Genomic DNA, 21,233 nt, shown 5'->3' with positions numbered 1-21,233 from the left:
TTATGAAGACTGATGTGTAGGTCGTACTATTTAATATTCAGAAAACGCCCTTCTCATTACATATAAATAAATTTTATTAGCTAAGAGCTTCAAACGTCGACATGTTTGTACTTGTCTCTACAAGGGACACCTCGGTGACGTTGATCGACCTTGTCGACTGTTAGCAAGGCGATAGAAAACCAAACAATAGAATTCAATTTTAAAGTGTACAACAAGTTCGAATACTTGGGAAAATGTCTATTTCAAAAGGGTATTGACACCTCGTGCAATGCTGAAATGCTGCTAACCAATAAACTGAAGGACGATAACCCATTACGGAGCATGTGAGGAGTCACTTGGTCAAACTAGGGAGGTCCGCATACAAGCCCTCACAGTTGAGTATAGATTCACGTTCAACAGTCACATTAAGAACGTGAGAAAGAAGACCCAGGGTCTTTATCGTCAGATGTACTGCGAAGGTATCTGGTGGTGCTGGAGCAGACTATTTAGTGTGCAGCGAATGCATGGGCGCCGGCAACTAGGAAGCTGCTGTATGCAATGTTTAAACTCGTGTTTCTCGTGCATCTATGACTCTGCGGCGGACCAAACCGTGGTGCACGCAATAACTTGCTGTCCCATTTTCGCAAAAGAAAGGTCGGATTGCAAAATGGACTTGGAGAGGAATGGCGAGCTGGAGAGTAACACTTTCACCTTCCTAATAGGAGACATAAAATTACGCCATAATTTTTTTTTTAAATATTGTGACAAAATAAAAAAAGAAGGTTATAAATTAAAATAACATTAAAAACATTAGGTCTGGTACAGCAAAATGTAACGAATGTTATGAAAATAAAAATATGTCACAAGAAACAAAATTGTAAATAATAAACAGTTATTTTATAGATTGAGGCTTAGAAAGAGAGGCGGTGTGTAAAAGGATTGTATCTAAACAATAAGAGAATGTAAGATAATGGAAAGGACGAAAGAAGGTGGTAAAACAGAAATAGTGAAGGATGCGAGTGTCAATAAAAATATTATTACAAAATAAAAGCCCCTGTTTTTTAAATATAATTTTTAATTAAAGTCTTAAAGGGTCTTAAATTTTGATGCAGTTTATGATTCTGTCGGTATAAATAGAAGCGTTGCTAGTCATTTCACATAGCGCTAACTTTCCGAATTGCTAATGGAATTATTAAACAGGCAATAGGAGCGACCACGACGAAGTTCGACCCTCTCGGTACCTCTTCGTCGGAATGCTAAACGGGAGCCTTAGAGGTGCACTACCTTTTAAGGTTTAAATTAACCGCCCTCTGCAGCCTGCCCCCTCGACCTCACGATCTCGATCAATCTGCAATTGCCACTTGGACAACGATGTACGCCAGGTCAAAAAGAAACCTTGACGTGGTCTTACCAAAGGTCGCTTACTTCCGATATGTAATTTTCAGCATCTATTTATACAAAGTTTTTATAACTTAATGGAAGATTTAAAAATAAATGGAAGATTGTTAAAAGTTACTCATGTTCAGTCTCCTTTAGTAAATAAAACATTACTTTCAAATAGCTATGCTTAAGTTATCGTTGCCAGCGCTAAGTGAGTAAAACACCCACAAGCTAACGGTTTCTCTGCAGCGGCGTTACTAAAAAAGATAAGATTGCTTCGTTACAGTTTCATTGCAATGGCTGAAAATAGTATCTTGTGGATTAGACACATTGTTTTAAATTCACCTAATTATTTCTAGACAGAACTGTGTTAGTAATTTCAGTATGTAACAAACTACATTATAAAATTTAATGAAATTTATTATTAATATACTGTATTTAATACTACCGCAAAAAAATTAAGTAATATCATTCGAATACTGTACTCTAGTTTTTACGGACGCAATGTATTATGTATGTAAATCAAAATATTTATCTCAATTTAATTATTATTTTTTAAAATTGTTACTTATTCCCTAATGAAATAATGCTTAAGTTTTAAATGTTACCACTGTGAAAAGAGAATCTTCGTTTATTAGAATTAAATTGAGAACAATGTTACCCTAGAAAAAATTAAACTAAACTTATTGGTGCCTGGACATATTGCCATACTCATGCTATTCTTTCAAGATAAGGCAGGTTTATATTATTCACAAACGTTAACGTCCTGGCAACAAATTCTTTTTATGAGTAGTTATAACTGTGATATTTAGGAGAAATGTAAGATCGCACGCTATAAACACTGGTCTAATATAATGTTATCGCCTTTTAATTCTCCGATTAGGTTAAAATATTTTTACATGAAAATAAAATTATTACCCCAGATCATAGTAAATAGAGGCGTTGCTGATTTTTCACCCGCCTCTTCTCTCAGTGCTAACGCTTTCCGAAATGGTAGTAGAGTTATAAGCCAGGCAACAACAACTGACGAAGTTGAAGTTCGTGTGCTCTTTAGTTAGAATGCTGGGTGTTATCGACGAGTAACTGCTTAGACCGAAGAACCTTGGTGTGGGAAAGCATCAAGAGCCAAGGGCAAGGAAATTCTTATGGTGTAAATCTGATGAAACTACTACAAGGAGTTTCTACTGCAAGGACCTTAAAATAGCTTAAACTAGACACCCTCGGCGCTTGCCCTTGCGAACTCCTCAAAATTTGTTAATGCCATTGGGCATTAGTGAAAACCGGTGCCAAAAAAATGAAAAATAATTTTACAGTGATATTATAATTTATCGTATCGATTTGGATTTTAAGAGGGTGAACCTTCAGTTCTTTTTTGAAATTTCATGCGTAATCACTCTTGTAAGTCCCAGTGAGGCTGCTCTCCGTATTGCAGTCGTGGATTATCACGTAAGCGGCTCTTTCGCGCAGTTTAAAGTTTTCGGGAGTTCTTGAAAATCGAGTTGGCTCTGGTCGTGGAGTTTAGCCGAAGCAGTTGCGGACTCTCTGAACCAAGGAACGAATTAAATTTACATTCGTTCCATCGCTTATTCGTCGTGAACAAAATTGACGATGAGCGGTTACGTACAATCGTTGCACCTAAAAATGCCTCGACGGCTAATGCGCTATGCTAACGCGCCCGCAAACATTACCTAGTAGATGCTTTTATCACTGTTGAGAAAGTCTGAAGAGAAAAGGCATATCTCCAAAAATTAAAGTCCTACAAAATAGTGTCAATGTAAACTTCTGCCATTATATTCTAAAAAAAATATTGTGAAATGCACCATTAAACAAGAAACAAGTACCGAATTGTAAGATTCATGAACAGAAATTAGTTGTCAATAAATAGTTAAAAGGATGGTGCGTATTCTGCTAACGGCATCGTACTACCAACTATTCAGTGCTGTGGAGTTTAAACGAAAAAGTTGATAAGAAGACATGCAACCTACACTATTTTTTAATATTTTATTTTCTGATGCATCGTACCAAAAATACTTGTAATCCAAGTCAAAAATTAGTTGAATTTGAACGAAGAAGCGAAGTTTACGTTCACCACGATCGGCTTGATCAGAATACCCCAATCAATTAATTAATAGAGATATAAGCGTTGGTCAGTTTTTGGAAAAGATCCGTCGGTGAAAGCAATTAAGGTACAAAACAACTTAAAAAAAATTCATTACTGTTTATTTTTTGGTAATTTTTATCAATTGCTAGGTCTATGTGTTATTGTGATTTTTACAGTAGCACTATTGGAAAGAAAACTCCCAGTACTAGAACTGGTAAGACTATTCGATAAAACTTCTAGGAATAGACGGATTTAATGTGTTTTTGTATGTAAACGACAAATATACCGCACGAAACTTTAGTTATAAGTAATTTTCCCGCCATTAATCATATCTACATCTTTATAATGCGCATGTTTAGCCGGCCTTGTAACAAATATATGCGAAACTTCGCACAGTTTTTTGGTCCAAGGTACTTACTTGTAAGTCACACATTATTTTATAGTTTATTTAAACTGAACAAATCATGTATAATTTAACGGACGTAATTTATTCAAATAAATTAAAAATGTGGTAAAACTTTTATCATCATCTTCAGACCTTCCCCGTAGATTTCTAAAAATACCGCATGCATCCGGCGTCTTTTGATGAACTTAACATGGTCGTCTGTGTCCACCTTGTCCCCTGCTGTTTACTGGATCATGGTTTCCGCCCTAAAACCTTAAGCGTTAGATCTCGTCGAGAAATCATCAACATAATACACTCCATTTCCCGTTGAGACACAGTCACTGCTTTAAGTAAAGACCACGATTCTGTGCCGTAAGTAATCAAAAAAATTTGGTAGCACACATTGATCCTGCATCTCCCCGTTAATACATGACGATAAAGATAGGCTTGCGTGTCTCAAATACTGCAGGGCCATAGTTGAGGACGCGATCAAAAGAAAGAGTACCAAAAAATAAAACAAGATATGTAACAAAATATGAAGATAATAATAAAATATTACATATAAAAATGAAATGATGCAATAAATTTAAAATATTGCTGTGCAAAAATGTAGTTGTAGTTTTAAAAATTACTAGTACTACAACGTTTTCTGTATCATTTTACGATTGTTAAAAAGAAACACACGAGCGCCTCCAGGCCAGCGTGCGGCAAAGATCCTCAGACCTATACCTCTTTACGTTCTACACTAACGACATTCCGTTGTTGAGTTTGTTCTACTCAAAAATAACACCTGCACGTGTGTGGTACTACCAAAGCCAGTTGCTAATGTCTAAACCGCAACCAATGTTACGACACTAACTCCAATAGTTGTTAAAGAGGTTAATTTCATCACGAGTGCGACTATGCTTTTATTGAACCGCAATCCTGTTTTACCTAGACCCAACACGCCCAAGCAATGTATAACTTGATGGGTAAAGCAACTCAGATTTATAGGTATCTTCTTAAATGCCAAAGTCAATTTCAGTGCGCATGTCATAAATTTTCTATAATTAAATAGGGTCAATAACCTACAGTATAATCCTCCTCCAAAGATCTCATAACAAGTCTCATGTTACGAATGATTCGACAACAATAAGAAAAACAAAAGTCGGCCAAGAACAAGCCGTAAATTACAGCTGAACACAGCTCCCAATTCTATAATATAGTTATTGAAGTTTCTACTGCCAATTCACCCAATGCGGCAGTTGCGTTTCGGCCACCCCGAGCGTCATGGAGTCAGAATGCTGAATGCCCAAGCTGAGATCTTCTCTCCGACCGCTAAGTAGCAAGTGCGTTTGATTACATCTCGGCATAACAGCTCGCCCCGCTTATAATTATAGAATTGCATAGGTGCCGTGTTTTTTTAGCCACGGTATAACTACAACTAAAATGAATAAACGATAATTAAGAATAATATAAGGTCTATGATTATATTTTTTAATATAATTCTTTTAAAAAATGTTTTCCCTTTTTTGCATTATATTTAGTCTCTTTCTTTTTAACTCTTCTCTGCGCATTGTGAATAAAAAACATTTTTGTAAATGAATCTGTTACTCTTTTTATTTACATTATTAAAAACTGTCAATTATTATAATTTTTATTCTACTACAATAATGCCATTGTAAAAGAAATTTAAATAATAAAGGAAAGCTGTAAAAAAAAGAAAGTTGATATATCTAGGTTAAAGCAATACATTCAAACAATGAAAAAGTGCAGATTTAATTTTATATTTTTGTAAATCATCTTATGTACTTATGTAAGTTAATCGACAATATTTTTTTTATTAGCAAAATGTAATGTGAATGTATAAATATTTTAAATACATATTAGACCCAATAATTTATGTTATCAAATTAACTAGTCAAATTATTACCTTTGTTTTCATCTACTCCTAATTAAAATAAACATATTTAACTAATATAAATCCATACAAACTATACATTGAATCTGCTGCAATTAGAATTGTTAACACTTCTTTAAAAAAAATGAAAGTATAAAAAAAACTTTTTGACTAAACAAAACATTTTACAAGTCTTGAGCGTACAATACGTTTTTAGTAACTACGTTTTTCTATTTTAATTTTTTCCCTCAATTACGTTTAACTACACAATGAAACTAAACTATGTAAACTAGTGAAATTAATAGTAACATATTCCTAAAAGGTTTATCGATTAAACAAAGCTAGTAACATTAAAATACCAGCAGCACCTGTCAAATAGACATTGGTATATCGGTTAATAACAATGGCGAATATTCCGCTAGGAATAACAACTCATGTGCAAAAAGTTTGCAACCTTTACAAAAGGACATTGCGAAATTTAGAATCATTTTACGATAGACGGTAAGACAACATAATTATTTTTATATTTTTTCTGGTTCCCTTAACATATAAGACATTACGTAATTTTTGTTTTTCTAACAACCTTTATTTTAACTATTTTTCTTTAACATTTTTAGATCAAGGGATGACTATTGAAAAGATTGTGATAAGTTCTCATTTATGTCAGGTTAAAATATTGTTTAAGTCTCTATTATAGCTTACTGGTTACGTCTGTAATTTAAAGTAGTAAATGTAGTAAAAATCAACATTCGATTATTTTGACTTATATTGTTTCTTAGTACAATTAATAAATAATTATTTTGGCGTGGTTTTCAGACATGTATATCGCTACCATGCGGTATTACTTAGAGAGAAATTCGATAAGATTGTAAATGAAAAAGATGCACGCAAAGCTGCGGAAATGCTTAAGCAAGGGGAAGAGGAGCTGTTCTTAACACAACATCCTATCCCCAAGAAATGTAAGTAAAGTGGTTATCATATATTATGAGTTATAATAAGCAGAAAAAGGCTTAAAATATTTGGATCATTATGTCGCGGTATAACTGTCCTTTAATTTGGTACTTAGGAAATAACTTTGTTTAAAATGAAGGCTGTTATAGTATATATATATATATAGTAGTTAAAACTAATACTGTTTATAAAAGATTAATATTTCTTATTCGATTTAAATGCTGGGTACTATTCATGTTATTATTTTATGTTATTTTATCTTGCAAGTTATGTAAACACAAGCAAATATACATTTTTTCACTTAAAAATATAGTTATAAATGATTTACTTACATTATTAAATACAATATAGTAAATATTATTTAATCATTTAATATACCCAATTAAAATATGCAACATAACATAAATTACAGATATTGGGATGTGTATTTGCCTTAAGGATATTATATTATGGAAATCTTTTGTAAAGAAAATCCAATTCAAACTTGCAAATAGACAAGTGAGATGATAGAACAGTGTTTGCTTGTTAATATGTCAACAAAAATATGAACACCTATTCACTTTATCACAATAACACAAATGACTGAATTAATAATCTTAAAACATAAATATGCCATTAGCTCTATTCAAAAATTGATGTATAGTTGATTTTAAACCTCAGATGTTTCTTATCTCCCAAGGCTGTGTTTCTAACAAAGATGTCCAAAGTGGCTTGGTGTTATGAGGTGGTTGAACAGTGTGAGTATTGTCACTGGGAATGTACTAGACCACTGAAAATTTTTATTTATATAAACACTGAAATGGTACACATGTTAAGAACTTACATATGCATAGCAAAATAGTTAAAAAAGTAAAAATACCTTCCAATTTACTTGATAATTAATTTGTTTACATATCCCAAATCTGTTTCGTCTTCCGTGTATCAAAATAGCAGTAAAAAATTCTGCCTTCATTGCTTCTTCAAGAAATTAATAAATATAAAATAGTTATCTTCTAAAGACTGCAATTTTTTCACTCATCGCCATACATCTTTTGCAACCTATTCCTAACACACATTATTTCAAGGTTTTGTATGTACAAAAACTTCGAGTTCCACTACAGTTGCACAAGTAAGACTACTTAAGTGATTTTATTGGTTCTTAGTAAAATCATTCCTTGCTACATCTTACTTATTCCTAGTGGAAATGCAGCCTTACAATAATTATTAAGCCTGTTAATATTCAAAACAACTTTTTTTTTGATTTTGACATCATTTGCATATAACATTTACAAGTTTTTATTTTAAAAATTTAAGTTCCCAGAAGTCCTGGTGGAGTAGCATTTGAACGTGTAGTGACTCCTCCTGATTGGGTGCTTGATTACTGGCATCCATTAGAAAAGGCCCAATATCCTGAATATTTCAAAAAACGTGAACAGAGGAAGAAGGAATTCATTGCTATGTGGGAGAAGGAATATGGAAAACCAGACCCCAAGGATACACACCATTAAATGTTATAAGTGTACAAAATAGTAAAGAGATCATTATTTGGTAATTGTTTTATTTCATGTAGAAATTATATAAGCTAAAAATGTTACTGGATTTATTTATTTATAACAACTTCCCATTCTTGATTTTTGTACTTTTTATTAATAAGTCCGCAAAAAAGATTTTGAAGATTTTTACCTATTAAATAGTACAAATCAATTGGTTTGTAAATATTGATGAAACTAACAAATAGTTATTATTTGACAAATAAATCAAATCCAATAAGTTACCAGGTTCAATATGTTTTTATATTAGGAAATTTAATAATAACTCGGTTTGAATAAATTATATGCAAGGATAGATCACTATAAACTAGTTACAATATGGATTAAGGCATTTCATCTCATTCAAAAGGTATTTTGTAATAATGCCTGTATAGTAATTAATCATTTTTCGTTCATGTAGACTTCTCGGGAACCTAACAAAGAAACTAGATTCTATTACGCAAATTATTTTGTATCTAATGCTAAAGGAAAAATATACGTTTGTGGACACGATAACACTGCGTAAATAGGTTGTGTTACACTTACCAAAATCAGGTCACAAGCAAGATGAGCCGTTCTCAATATCGTGTTGTGGTTTGGTTACATTTATAACTTTAATGTGAACGAATAGCCTAACATTAAAAATAAGTAATAACACTGAAAAGCAGAAGGTTTCTTTATTTAACTTCAAAAGTACCATTTAATCATTAATTAAGAATAATTTACAATTTATTACTGCTTAATGATATTCTTTTTTAAGAACCACTCGCTATCAAGTCAAACGGCCAGTAACATGACATGGCTATATCTCTCTAATGAGGTTGATTTATGTATAAAAATCTAACATCGCAGGTCTCATGACCATTGCATATTGGCAGGAGAATTAACATTAAACAAAAACATTTCATTGTTACATGGAAATGAAGGTTTTTAAAATTTCAATAACGAAAATCAAGCTGTTATTAAAAATAAGCAGAAATTCTGCCAGGTCTTTGATGCCATTATAACACCTATTATTTTAAAATAGAAAAAATAGTGATTCATTCTCAGCCGTGCAATGTTGTACAGAATGTTTAGTTTGAATAAAGCAATCTTTCGAGTAAAAGTTTGATCTTATGAAATCGGAATGCATGGCGTTTTCTCAATCAGTTGTAATATATAATGTAACGGCTGGAGGTTTGACCTCTATGGGGCTCCCTTAGAAACCTAACCTCCAGCTTTGTTACTAAATATGTGATTTAGGCTAATCTTCTTTGGCTTTCTGCCAATAAGGCATATACGCCATGAAAAACATTTTGTAACAACAGATATGACCAGTAGCAGAAATATACTTGACGTAAATGTACGAATGTTACGTAAGTATTTAAAAATTGGTTCCTATAATATTATCCTTGAAATTGCATTTAGATGCATCTGTAGAATTCATGATGTAAAACTATTCATATTAACCCTTTTCGGTCGGAAGGCGCCTCTGCGGCTATTCGGGCTGCATGTCGGATGGCGCGCGATCGGCGACAAGTGTTTATGTTACATTACTTTAGCTCCAAGCGACAAGAATGACTTATTGGTACTTGAGAAAGTTCCTCAAATGTTGATATCCTTTTTATTATATCTATAACGTGCCCCGCACATTTGCCGAAAATGTCGTCGTCCGCAAAAGGGTTAAAGTATACTAAACATATTTTTTATAGTGTATTAACTTTGCCATTGTGGGCGATATTTTTTTTAAAATTGTATTTCATTAGGAAAATTTTTGACAAAGTAAAGATACCTGTTAGTATATCATTAAAGTACTTTTTAAAGCACTTTTAAAATAAAACTCTTTTATTAATATTAATATATTTTAATATAATCACGGAACAGTGAAGTTCTATATATTAATACATTTAGTAGATTTTCCGATAAGGAAAAATGTTCTATTTTAGTAACATAGCTTTTTTTAAAATATCTTATGGTAAAAAATAATTTTTGAGCCAAAAAAGGGTTCATACATAGATTTATTTGAAAATAGATATCTAGTTTACAATTTATGACGAGTTGTCATACTTTTTAGTTAGCCGGGGCGGACGCGAAAAACTGTTCATAATTTGCATAAACGAAAAGTGTACGTCGTTTTGATATTTACAATGAAATAACTATAAAAATAATTAGCCTCGATAAAGTCACAGTAACCAAAGTTTATATAACAACGGCGCCCGGTCAACCTAAAAGTAACTGATTTGTTTTTATAGTATGGGTTTAATATTTACCTTTGATTAAATAGACATTGAACTTTAGACACATTTTCTGAAAAAGAATCATATTTCTATTAACTTCTTTTATAATCTCTACAGTTTAATTATGTAGAACTTTATACAAAATATAATCTGCAAAAGATGTATATATTAAGAAATTATATTTAAAAAATGTACTAGTCTTTATTAAATATTTCTTTGTTAAAAAATGCTTATTAATAACTCAAAGCCCGAAATCAAGAAAGCTTATTTTCAGTTAGGTATCAGATTCTTGGTTTATTTTATTTATTTATGTCCAATTTATACAATTTGTAATAAAGGGGAGGAGCAAAAAAGTGAATAAATGAACCAATTAAAATAAATATAATGAAACTAATTTTTTTTCAGCTTGTTACTAGTTTTGCCCACCTATGTTGCTTGTTTGAACTTCTTAAAGACATGTAAGATGTCATAATAAAAGTTTTATCAGGCTAGCAACATGTTCACTGGCCAAAGTGCCAATAATTGTTAAAAAACATTTAACTCATTGTCACAGTACCACTTTCACCATATATAGAATCAAAGTTAGTCAAACACTTAATTTCCGCCCAATGTCTGCCCCCTGCCCCAGTTATGGCCCCCAAACATTGTGCCTGGAACACGATTGGGTATCCTATTTTGAGCTGCCACACCAAACTCTCCAACATATCGCTCATCAGGAAATATTCTCTTTCTGTAAATATAATACAGTTATAAATAAACAATCCATATCTAATAAAATATGTTAAAGATGCCACATTAAAAATAAAGCTATAACAGAAAATTTTAATTACCATAAACATTATATTAAACATAAAAATACTTGTTACAACATTTTCATAAAAAACATTGAAGAACTAGTATTTCATTACTGGTAGAAATGGTGGTATCAATCACATTCTGGAATATTTTGCTATAGAGCAAAATTGTAGAAACTTTTTTAATTATCATCATATCAGCACTCACTACAGGACATAAGCCTCATAATCATCACCACAATGACTAGTGTTGCACTGCCTATATCCAGCAACATCCCACAACATTGACTGTGTTGTTGATGGCCACTGGCTTGTGGTCACCACATAAGAATTTTTTAACTTCACCAGCCAAATTCCCGCTTTAAAATTGTCAATAACAAAAACACTTACAAAAATTCAGGTGGTGTTAAAAGCGCTGGACCGCCAAACTCCTGTGGGTACTTGAATAATAGGAAGAATGACAAATGGCCGATCAGGATGCCAATCAATTCCATCATGCCTCTGTAAAATATTATACATGTTACACATTTTGTGTTAATTTATAAATACTGTTTAGGTTCATTGCATAAATTTGTATACATGATAATTAGAAACAGATGATTTGAATGTATAGCTCATCATCACCCTATGTAAATTAAACACTGCAGCAGTAAGTTACATAAACTAATTCTTTTTAATATTTGAATATAACAAATCAAAAATTTCTCGATGTATAGTCTACAGGGAGTGACTAACAATTATTAATTTTAATATGTAGTAGTTGAAATTTTAAAAACTCTCTTCATACAATGTTATCATTAGGTTATTTATTATTATTGAATCTATTGATTTTTGGATAAGTTGTAACTACACATTAATTGACAACAAACTACCTATACATGAACTCCTTAAAAGCTTTTACATCTATAATCAATCACCCTGTGCATTTACAAAAAAATTAAAAGCATTTCTTACCCTCCACTTAAAACAACATTGAAGGCAAGGAGTACCCAAGGCAAATACATTGCTTTGAACCGTGTACCAAACCAGAAGGAGACGATGACATCTTTATTTAGCTGGCACCATACATATAGTACTGATAACACCATTGGGTCCATAAGAATCTATAAAATATGCAAATCCTATTAATAATACAAATCAAAGCTGTTAGAGTATAATTATAAGCTGTATAAAATTGTATAATTAGTGCATTGAAACTCTGTGTGCATCTTTTATAGAAGTTAAAAAGTCAATTAGCAATTGCATCTGTCAACCTCAATCATTTACTAAATGTAATACCTAGTCATTATACTAGTGTATATCATTTATGTTTTCTCTTTTTAACAATAAAGGGATAGCAAATGTACTCGAGGGTCCCTGCACTCACTTTTTCAAGCATCTAACAGTGATGTCAGTGTGGGGGTACATCAATGAAATTGAATAACTTGAGGTCCCCAAGGTGTGTTTTAAATTCATAATAAACATTTTTAACCCTACATAAAGGACAGATCAAATATAAATTAAAATATGTTACTTATTGTTTACAATTGGTAATTTATGGAGTAGTCCTATACCCTGAAGTGGACGTCATTTGGTTAAAAAAATGGTTATGAACTTACACGCAAATTGACCAAAAATCCAATAATAACACAGCACAACCAGTTAAACAGTAGCATGTAGAAGTAATCAGCAGGCTTGCCAGCAAACAATCCCTTCTCGAGCCTTTGTGAGTAATTGTATAAAAAGTAACAGTTTATCAAAAAATGGAATCCAGTTCCCGGTCCAATTGGATAGAAGAATAAAGCTGTGATGGGCCTCCATATCTAAAAGAGATACATCAATAAACTATTAGACAATGTAATTTAGATAAATTTATCTAAATCCTTTTAATTGGGTAGATTACAAAAAATATTGTTTGTTACATAGCCGACAGCGTTTATAAAGATGGTTAATAAAAAGATATGCAAAATTCAATTCAGCCTCTCGTATCTATACATTTACTATAACAATCTAATTACCTGAAACTGACTGATGAATGGTTGTAAATCCAATATAAGATAGTAATAATTGAGTATACCAAACCGTACAATTATACTAAATAAAATTGTACAAGTCAACCAATATCGTGTGAAGAAAGGTACACTGTTGTACCAGTCCTTAAATTCAGACATTGTGATTTCAAGTACTCGAGGCACAAAAATTTAAAACGGGATGTACACTAGGATCGTTTGACAATCACCATTTAAAAATATTAATGTCCGGTGATGAAACTTAGCGTAATATTGAGTACACGTGTCCTAAAAGAATTTGTCTAAAATTCGTCGTCACTGACTACAATGATATTTTGTTTTGAGACCTGGATAAAATAACACAGACTATAATAAAATATTGTTAAATATAGACTTACATACAAATTTTAAAACAAGTTTATTAATAATTAATGTTTACTAATAAATGTTTGTTATTAAACTAGGAAGACAAAATAAATAAACATTATAAAATAACAAAATTTTATTTACAATTATCTTTTATGCTCTTCCAAGTGACATTGACAGATTCACTAAAGTGTAGGTTAGAATTCAATTTATAAGTTAAGGTATAACAAGTATAAGAAGCAAATTATATCTGAAAATATGAAGTCCTTGCTGAGACCGGCTGTCTTAGCTAAAAACGTTTCATTTACACGAATGAATATTTACCGGCTGGCTTCGAATGATGCTAAAAAACAAGAAAAGGAGCCGCCGAAGACTGAAGAAATTGTTAAGAGTAATCATCTTTTTAATAATTTATTTATGAACCTTATTTATGGTAAAAAGTACCTATTTTAAAACAATAATGGATTACAATATAGACCGTATATATATCTTACTAATACTTGACTTTATGCACTTCAAATTTACTATGTTTTTAGAAAAAATAACTTGTCTGATCCCTTATTAATTTCTTTAATGATCCGCTTTATTCGGAATATAAGACATACGTTTTTTACTTAAAAAAAACATATCAATGTTACTTTCGTATCAATATATGTATCGAACGTTTGATCTATTTTTCTATGTAAAAGATGCTTCTTTTGGTTCGAAAAATAAAGTTGTTAGTTAATTCATAAAAACCTTTGAAAATTTACATTCTCCATTCCTCGCGTTTTATTTGACCTGAAAGTTATTAGGTTAAGAATGCATTTAAGATATTCTGATATTGATATTTTTCTTGCATAATTCATAGTAATTCAACCATAAATATTCTTATAAATAAAACGAAATTTTTGAACCATTTATGTGCTGAAGATTATTCTTATTAATGTTAAAGGTATGCAATAGAAGTCATAATCTTTGGAAAAAGTCTTCAATAATATTAGGGGGAATGGAAAGTAATGTTGTTTTCTTAAGTTAAAATCACATGACAATAATTTTAACAAGTTTTTATTTCAAATCAACAATATATTCACCTTCATTATCAATAACTTTTTGCTATTTAGTATACAATGTCTTCCAAGTACAAAATGAGCTACCAAATGATGATCTAATATCGACATGCACAGAAATGACATTACTTTCTGCTCCTACTAATAGCATCAATGTAGTCCGTCATCATGCTTCTTTTAGTTATATGTTACTAGATGCATGATTTGCTTTGCTGCAATGAAAAAAAACTAAGATTATTTTTGTTTTAATTTTTACATTTTTTGGGGCTAAATATAAATGTATATATATCTACTTATGGGTTTTTGTTGGCATAAATTATCTATATCTATATATATGTGTTGCCTTAGCTGAATTATTTAAGCAATTCTACATTAATGCACATATTTTGTAAAGGCTAATAACTATATTTTATTATTATTTTTTATATTAAACCACAAATACATAGTGAAATTATTTCACTTATTATAATTAATTTTATTTACTTTTGTGATATAGATATTTCAGTTGAAAAATATGGTGCTATTACTACACTAAATATTGATCGTGCAAAAACTAGAAACAGTCTTGATGAGGCAACACTGAGGGAAATGGCAGCAGCTATAGATGCTTTTGATAAAGACACCGAGGCTAAAGTACTTGTGTTCAATGGAGAAGGTGGATCTTTCTGTTCAGGGTTTGACATGGATGAAGTGGGAACAAAAGGATACCACACATTACGAGATGCAGCTGTGAGTTTACAATGTTTCTTTTTCTGTAGTGTTTAGTAAAGAAAACAATAATATTTCTTCAATAATATTCTTGTATGGGTTTGTTATTGTATTGTGTGTAATTATACCTATTATAAATATATTTAAGATATTTACTGAAAGTTGGAAAGGTTATTTTGGGGCATTATGCTACAGGTGATCTAAACAATCAGATTGGTAGTTGAATGAAAAGGATTGAAGTAGACCAGCAGCTTGGCAAGTAAAAGTGCCAATGAGCAAGTCACACACCATGCTGAATTAATGAAAGCCATATTTAAGATATTAGAGTGGAAACAATGAACAGACATGCACAGGGTAGGGTAGGATCTGTGGATGACAAGGTGGATGCAGGCCACTTCCTATTATTCCTGTTAGAAATACAGGGGAGGCTATGTCCAGTAGTCTTACAGATGATATGATTATGATGGCCATCATCAGTTTTACATCAACAAGAGATTAGAGTCTGTTAGCATTAAAATGCTGTGAACCATTAAAGCCCATTAGCCTAGTAATGCCCCATAACTAATCTAATTGTTTTTTAATTAGCAGTCGTTTTAGAAAGTAAGACCAAGCATCATTAAAATTGGCTCAGTTGGCAGAACATGCTGACTAAATTACAGCGACAACTACTGATAATATTAATAAAATTAATAAGTTTGCTCTATCATTTTGCAGCTTAATAATGATTATGAAAATGATTAATGATGCTAAACAATTAATTAACACAAATGTCCATGATACCTTGGTAAGAAAAGGACCAATATTTAGCCACTTCCGCACATGCAGTGGTAGTTGTGCAATGAAATGCACCGCCCGCCAGCCCGCTGATAAATGCGCATCTTCAGGAGTTATGTTACACCAATTAGTGCCAAACACAGAGTGACATTTGTTGTTGGCACTAATCGGTGTAACATAACTCCTGAAGATGCCCCGTGGAGGGGTGAAACACGTGTTGAGTGATTTGGTGGTGACGGTTGTGTGATTCGCATTGTTTGCCGCATACGCATTTATCAGCGGGCTGGGGGGCGGTGCATTTCATTGCACGACTACCACTGCATGTGCAGAAGTGGCTAAATATTGGTCCTTTTCTTACTTAGGATGGACTTCCGCGAAGTAACGCCTGATTCCATTAAACATGATACCTTGATTTTATGTCTTCATAAAGTAAACTTTTATAATAAGGGATTATTAAAAAAAAATTGCTTTCCGTAGTCACGCCTTCTTCGACGACCATTATGTGATAAACCGACCATAGCTGCAGTTACAGGCTATGCAGTAGCTGAAGGATTTGAGCTAGCAATAGCTTGTGATCTCAGAATTATTGAAGATACTGCAGTAGTGGGATGTTTGGGCAGAAGGTTTGGTAAGTCTCTTATGACATTATTGTAATTCACTTATTTCATAACAGTTGTCATACTATTGCCAAAATAAATAATATTATCTTTAAATTATGTCTAAATAATTCATTATCTGTTTACAAGCTTTGGTCGAATCTTTATTTAATTTCATTTACATCTTAATTTCTATTAATATCGCATTTTAATTAGAAACTAGCAAAGAATTCTGGTTGTGTAGTTTCGTTTTTTAAGTACATCGATGTATATTTGGATACATATATGTCAAGATTCAGTTAGTCTAACCATAAACACTTTTGCTGTTAAAAAACAATGCTATATTTAAATTTGGATTTTGTGTTTCTTATTAACTCGATTTTCCTATTTTTGCGCCAATCAGTTTTAATATTAATGTATGAATTAACTCACCTTAGTAAAATAATAATAAAAGTGTTATTATTTAAAAAAAAATAGGATTTTTCTTATGACAATGTTTACAGCTTCAGTTAGTTATAGATAAATTAATAGAAGGAATTTTATCTATTAATTTTCAATCTGGGTATTCATCCTTACAAATCTTCTTTCCTTAATAAAATAACACTTGATCTTCTACTTTTAGTCATAGGCTTATGTCATTGTTATGGAAACTTAGTAGTCGTTTTATCCAAATGTTTGTGCAAGACATCAATTATATTCAAATATTTACTTAATAACTTCTTTTAATACAGGTGTGCCACAGAGTTTATTTGGCTCTCGGAGATTAACCTCCCTTATAGGGCTGTCTCGGGCTTTAGATTTACTAATGACTGGACGTCTCATAAGCGGTACCGAAGCACATGCTATGGGATTGACGTGTAAACTTACTTCTACTGGAACCGGTAAGACATTATATTTGTTTTACTAATAATCAAAAGGAAAAAATACTTTAAATTAAAATCAAATATAATATAAATATAATTAATTTTGATACAATGTTGAATCAGAGAAAAATATAATATTTGTAGCTTTTAATAATGTGCTTACACTTACCTACATTTTTATAATATGTGCAGACCATATATTTTCTATATTTAAAATAAAGACATTAGCTACATTTTTATACTGCAAATTTCTGTTGGCCTTTTTTTATTTATTACCGCTTTGTCAGTTTAGAGCAGGAAAAGTTTACAGTAACGGACTTAATGCTTCGCCAGGAGGCTCAGCTCATACCAGTACCTAATTTATTTCTCTAAAGGCTGTTAAGTTTTTTGGGTCTCTTAGGCGAATGCTCCATGGAGTGACGATTATTTTTTGCTAGCATTGTTACAGACAGTAGTGGTAGGCCCAGTGGTATAAAACTACAATAATTAAATTCACGGTTATTTAAAAAAAATGTTCTAAATAGTGCATATAAACAATTTTTTGATAATAACTATATAATTATACAAGGTAATTATATGTAACAAGTAATTAAAACGGTAGTAACCTAGCAGTAGAAGACTGAGACATGCGGGTTTGATTCCCAGATTACAATCTTATATAATTTGCAATTTGTGCATTAATTATATAGGATTGCCACAGCTTGTAAACAAGTTTCCAGAGGATAAGTAGCAGCATCCTCTGCGTTCCATAATACCGCAATTCGATCGGTAACTCGCCAGATTATGGTATATCCTCTCTTATATGGCCTATGCGCAGAGGGAGTCTATGGACTGAAACAACGACGACGATTCAACAAGTGGGACATATTATGAACAATGTAGATATATAATAAATTGTACTCATTTTAATTTCAGTTATAGCTTACTCATCCTATGAATAGCTATTTCAAATATTAATAAAGAAAAAAGAAATAATTTGAAAACCATAGTTTATTGTAATGCTTTTTCTTAAGCTATTTCCTTGAATCTCTTTTACATTGATTCTTCTTCAAATCAGAAATAATTGACATATAATTAGCCATGTGAAAGACATGGATTTTTGAGATTAGTGCCACTTATTCCTCTTTAACTGACATCAATGTAGGGCATACTGGAAATTGTACTTTTTTTAATCAAAAGGTGAATGAGATTGTTTATTTAGTTTTCAAGTGATGCCATTATTAAGGAAAATAAGGTTTAATTTTTATATTGTATCAATATTAAATTTTTCATAAAACTTTAATTTTCATTGTTACAAAACAATCTACTTCAAGTGTTAAGTTTGAAATTAAATGTAATTCGTTTTAGCTCTTGGCGAATCAGTAAAATTAGCAAAGTCGCTAGTGAAGTTTCCACAAAATGCATTAATAATGGATAAACTGGCTGCAGTCAACTCTCAGTTGAATCCAAACAGCGAGGAGAGCATGCGTGAGGAAGCTATCATATCAACCCTGATGGGAGGTGCCATGGAAGATATGAAAGAGGGAGTAAAAAAGTTTCAGAAAGGTAATTTTTTCATTTATTCATTTGCCGTGGTCTGGGTTGACCATCTTTATAATTAAGGTTGCAGGAAATTGCTGGACTATTTATGAGAGGACTACGCTTTGCAGTGGCCATGCATCGGTAAAAAACGAAGAAGCAGAAGGAAAATATAGTAGTCTTTTAACAACGAGCTATCTAGTCATATAACGAGCTATGTATAGTTAAAATCTAGTTTACGTTAAGACGTAATGCGCCACATATTGGAAAGAATTAACAAAAAGTTAGGGAGGTTCATAGTTTGTTTTAACGATCGTATTTGTTTTTAAAAAATCTTCTTTTCCGTAAAATTAGAACGATTCATTTCCACAACTTTGTCCACAACACTTAATAATATAAAAATACATCATCTACTTTCCTTCACGTCTTTCATCTCCATTCAAAGGTTGTCTGGTAGAGAACGCCACGAGCGATAAGTCCGCCAGTTGCACCACCTCGGCCTAAATTCTCTAATTTTTGGTGATTATATATATATATGTATATGTTACATTTCTTTTTACATGTACTTTTAAACTTTTAAAGCACTGAGTGACTATTAAAAATGAAGATGTTCCATAGTTTTACAAATAATGTCCAGCCGAACTTTTGTTTGAATTTTGTTGTTTCACTGTTTTTATCTATCTTATGTACGAGTCAAGAATTTAAGCTAATGTTACTATAGGCGAATATGTATCGATATAATGAACTTCTGGTTAAAAAAATTTAATACTCTTTTTTTACAGGCATCGGTAAACATGGTAAATTCTACAGACTGACAGATGTGCCTCTTAAAGATTGGGAATTAGAAGAATCAATTGAAGAAGTAACCATTGAATCTAATAAGGAGGAGAAGAAATCGTAAATAAACTTAGAATTTAGGTATCTTTAAGTATTAATTTTTTTTTGTCATATATATGTAATTTATTTATTGGTATATGGTGAGGCCATTTGGTATATAACACACACATAATAATATTGTGAAAAAGTGTCCTGATAGTTTTCAAATATAACAGCTGTGAAAAGAAGTTATCACTGAAAAAAATAAAATTCGCACTTTTCTTGCTCATCCTGTATAATGCTAGAGTATTGTGTATGTATTATGTTATATCAGTGAACTAGTCTTTATCTATAACAAGCCAAAGCGCAAACCATGTCGCTAGAATCATATGAGAATTGTTTTAAAATAATAGGATTTACAATTCCATTACATCTCTTCTTCGCGCGAACATTTATACGCTGTCTTAATGTTGTACGTCAGGTTAACCTATGATTTTAGTAAATGCAATCAGTGTTTAAAAATTTACAAAATAAATTTATACAGGATTCTCCCATAAATCAATGTTGCGTTGAAGTTTTTATTTCTGGGGTTAGCTACTAGCCTTAGTAATAAAGTATCGGCCGCTCCGTTGTTTTAGATTTCTTTATTTTGGCCCCTACCGCGCCGCGTTTTTCCTATGGCGCGGTATAGCGGTTTCGGTAGCACTGTACCACCCGGCCCTAACATTAAATTTCGTATTGATGTTGATTTATGAGACTACCGTACATTATGTGAAACTTAACCTATTAAAAAGTTTGAAAGTGCATAATTTAGCCATGTAAATAAATATTCAACAGTTTTATTATTTCTTGCTAAAAAATATATGAAAATAGTTTTTTGTCAAACCAAAAATATATCAATATACTGATTACATAAGATTAAAAGTATTTTTTTAATTTATTTATCATTATAATGTTAAAACCACCCGCTTATATTTGTACTGAATTAACATTGAATAACAAATTTAATTAAAGAATGGGTATTAATGAAAGAAATATTCCGGTCCTATGTGAAAACCGTGTTGCTATGTGGATATGAGACATGGAAGGTCACCAAAGATATCTCGTGTCGGCTTGAAGTCTTCATTAATGACTGTCTTCGAGGGATTCTCGGTATATATTGGCCTGAGAAAGTCTCCAACGTAGATCTTTAGAAGCGCTGCGGTGAGATAGCGATCGACCATCAGATCAAACGCCGCAAGTGGAACTGGATAGGCTACACGCTCCGAAGGGACTCTGATTACATTGAGGCAAGCCCTAGAATGGAATCCTGAAAGGAAAGCGAAGACGTGGCCGCCCAAAGTAAACCTGGCGGCGGACGAT

General features: G+C 31.9%; 3 protein-coding genes across 3 annotated transcripts; 2 read left to right on the top strand and 1 right to left on the bottom strand.

The window, feature by feature from the left end:
- Nucleotides 1-6,082: 6,082 nt before the first annotated feature.
- On the top strand, nt 6,083-8,248 carry ND-B22 (NADH dehydrogenase (ubiquinone) B22 subunit). Its single transcript, XM_068769004.1, has 3 exons — nt 6,083-6,225; nt 6,541-6,683; nt 7,969-8,248. The coding sequence occupies exons 1-3, from the start codon at nt 6,128-6,130 to the stop codon at nt 8,160-8,162; spliced, it is 435 nt and encodes a 144-aa protein (XP_068625105.1). The 5' UTR covers nt 6,083-6,127; the 3' UTR covers nt 8,163-8,248.
- A 1,780-nt stretch (nt 8,249-10,028) lies between these two features.
- Der-1 (derlin-1) lies at nt 10,029-13,503 on the bottom strand. Its single transcript, XM_068768779.1, has 5 exons — nt 13,191-13,503; nt 12,792-12,995; nt 12,148-12,296; nt 11,584-11,694; nt 10,029-11,129 (listed from the first exon to the last, which is right to left on the bottom strand). The coding sequence occupies exons 1-5, from the start codon at nt 13,341-13,343 to the stop codon at nt 10,994-10,996; spliced, it is 753 nt and encodes a 250-aa protein (XP_068624880.1). The 5' UTR covers nt 13,344-13,503; the 3' UTR covers nt 10,029-10,993.
- A 246-nt stretch (nt 13,504-13,749) lies between these two features.
- On the top strand, nt 13,750-20,434 carry LOC137925353 (probable enoyl-CoA hydratase). Its single transcript, XM_068768778.1, has 6 exons — nt 13,750-13,938; nt 15,093-15,325; nt 16,556-16,706; nt 17,406-17,555; nt 18,885-19,082; nt 19,838-20,434. Exons 1-6 carry the CDS (start codon nt 13,806-13,808, stop codon nt 19,954-19,956), a joined length of 984 nt encoding a protein of 327 aa, XP_068624879.1. The 5' UTR covers nt 13,750-13,805; the 3' UTR covers nt 19,957-20,434.
- Nucleotides 20,435-21,233: the final 799 nt, after the last annotated feature.

Source organism: Battus philenor, unplaced genomic scaffold (genome assembly GCF_028537555.1).
Source record: "Battus philenor isolate CCGP_79_NKW_IND1 unplaced genomic scaffold, ilBatPhil1.0.hap1 SCAF_27, whole genome shotgun sequence".
NCBI lineage: Eukaryota > Metazoa > Arthropoda > Insecta > Lepidoptera > Papilionidae > Battus > Battus philenor.
The sequence above is the reverse complement of the archived record's forward strand: the minus strand, read 5'-3'. Positions and strand labels throughout refer to the sequence as shown.

Bases quoted from the DNA above. Each gene is read 5' to 3' on its own strand.
- ND-B22 (XM_068769004.1), top strand. From the start codon at position 6,128: ATGGCGAATATTCCGCTAGGAATAACAACTCATGTGCAAAAAGTTTGC. The intron at 6,226-6,540 runs GTAAGACAACAT...CGTGGTTTTCAG, and splicing joins GAATCATTTTACGATAGACG to ACATGTATATCGCTACCATG. The intron at 6,684-7,968 runs GTAAGTAAAGTG...TAAAAATTTAAG, and splicing joins ACATCCTATCCCCAAGAAAT to TTCCCAGAAGTCCTGGTGGA.
- Der-1 (XM_068768779.1), bottom strand. From the start codon at position 13,343: ATGTCTGAATTTAAGGACTGGTACAACAGTGTACCTTTCTTCACACGA. The intron at 12,297-12,791 runs GTAAGTTCATAA...CATATTTTATAG, and splicing joins GATTTTTGGTCAATTTGCGT to ATTCTTATGGACCCAATGGT. The intron at 11,130-11,583 runs GTAAGTGTTTTT...TTATATTTACAG, and splicing joins TTAACACCACCTGAATTTTT to AAAGAGAATATTTCCTGATG.
- LOC137925353 (XM_068768778.1), top strand. From the start codon at position 13,806: ATGAAGTCCTTGCTGAGACCGGCTGTCTTAGCTAAAAACGTTTCATTT. The intron at 16,707-17,405 runs GTAAGTCTCTTA...CTTTTAATACAG, and splicing joins ATGTTTGGGCAGAAGGTTTG to GTGTGCCACAGAGTTTATTT. The intron at 19,083-19,837 runs GTAATTTTTTCA...CTTTTTTTACAG, and splicing joins AGTAAAAAAGTTTCAGAAAG to GCATCGGTAAACATGGTAAA.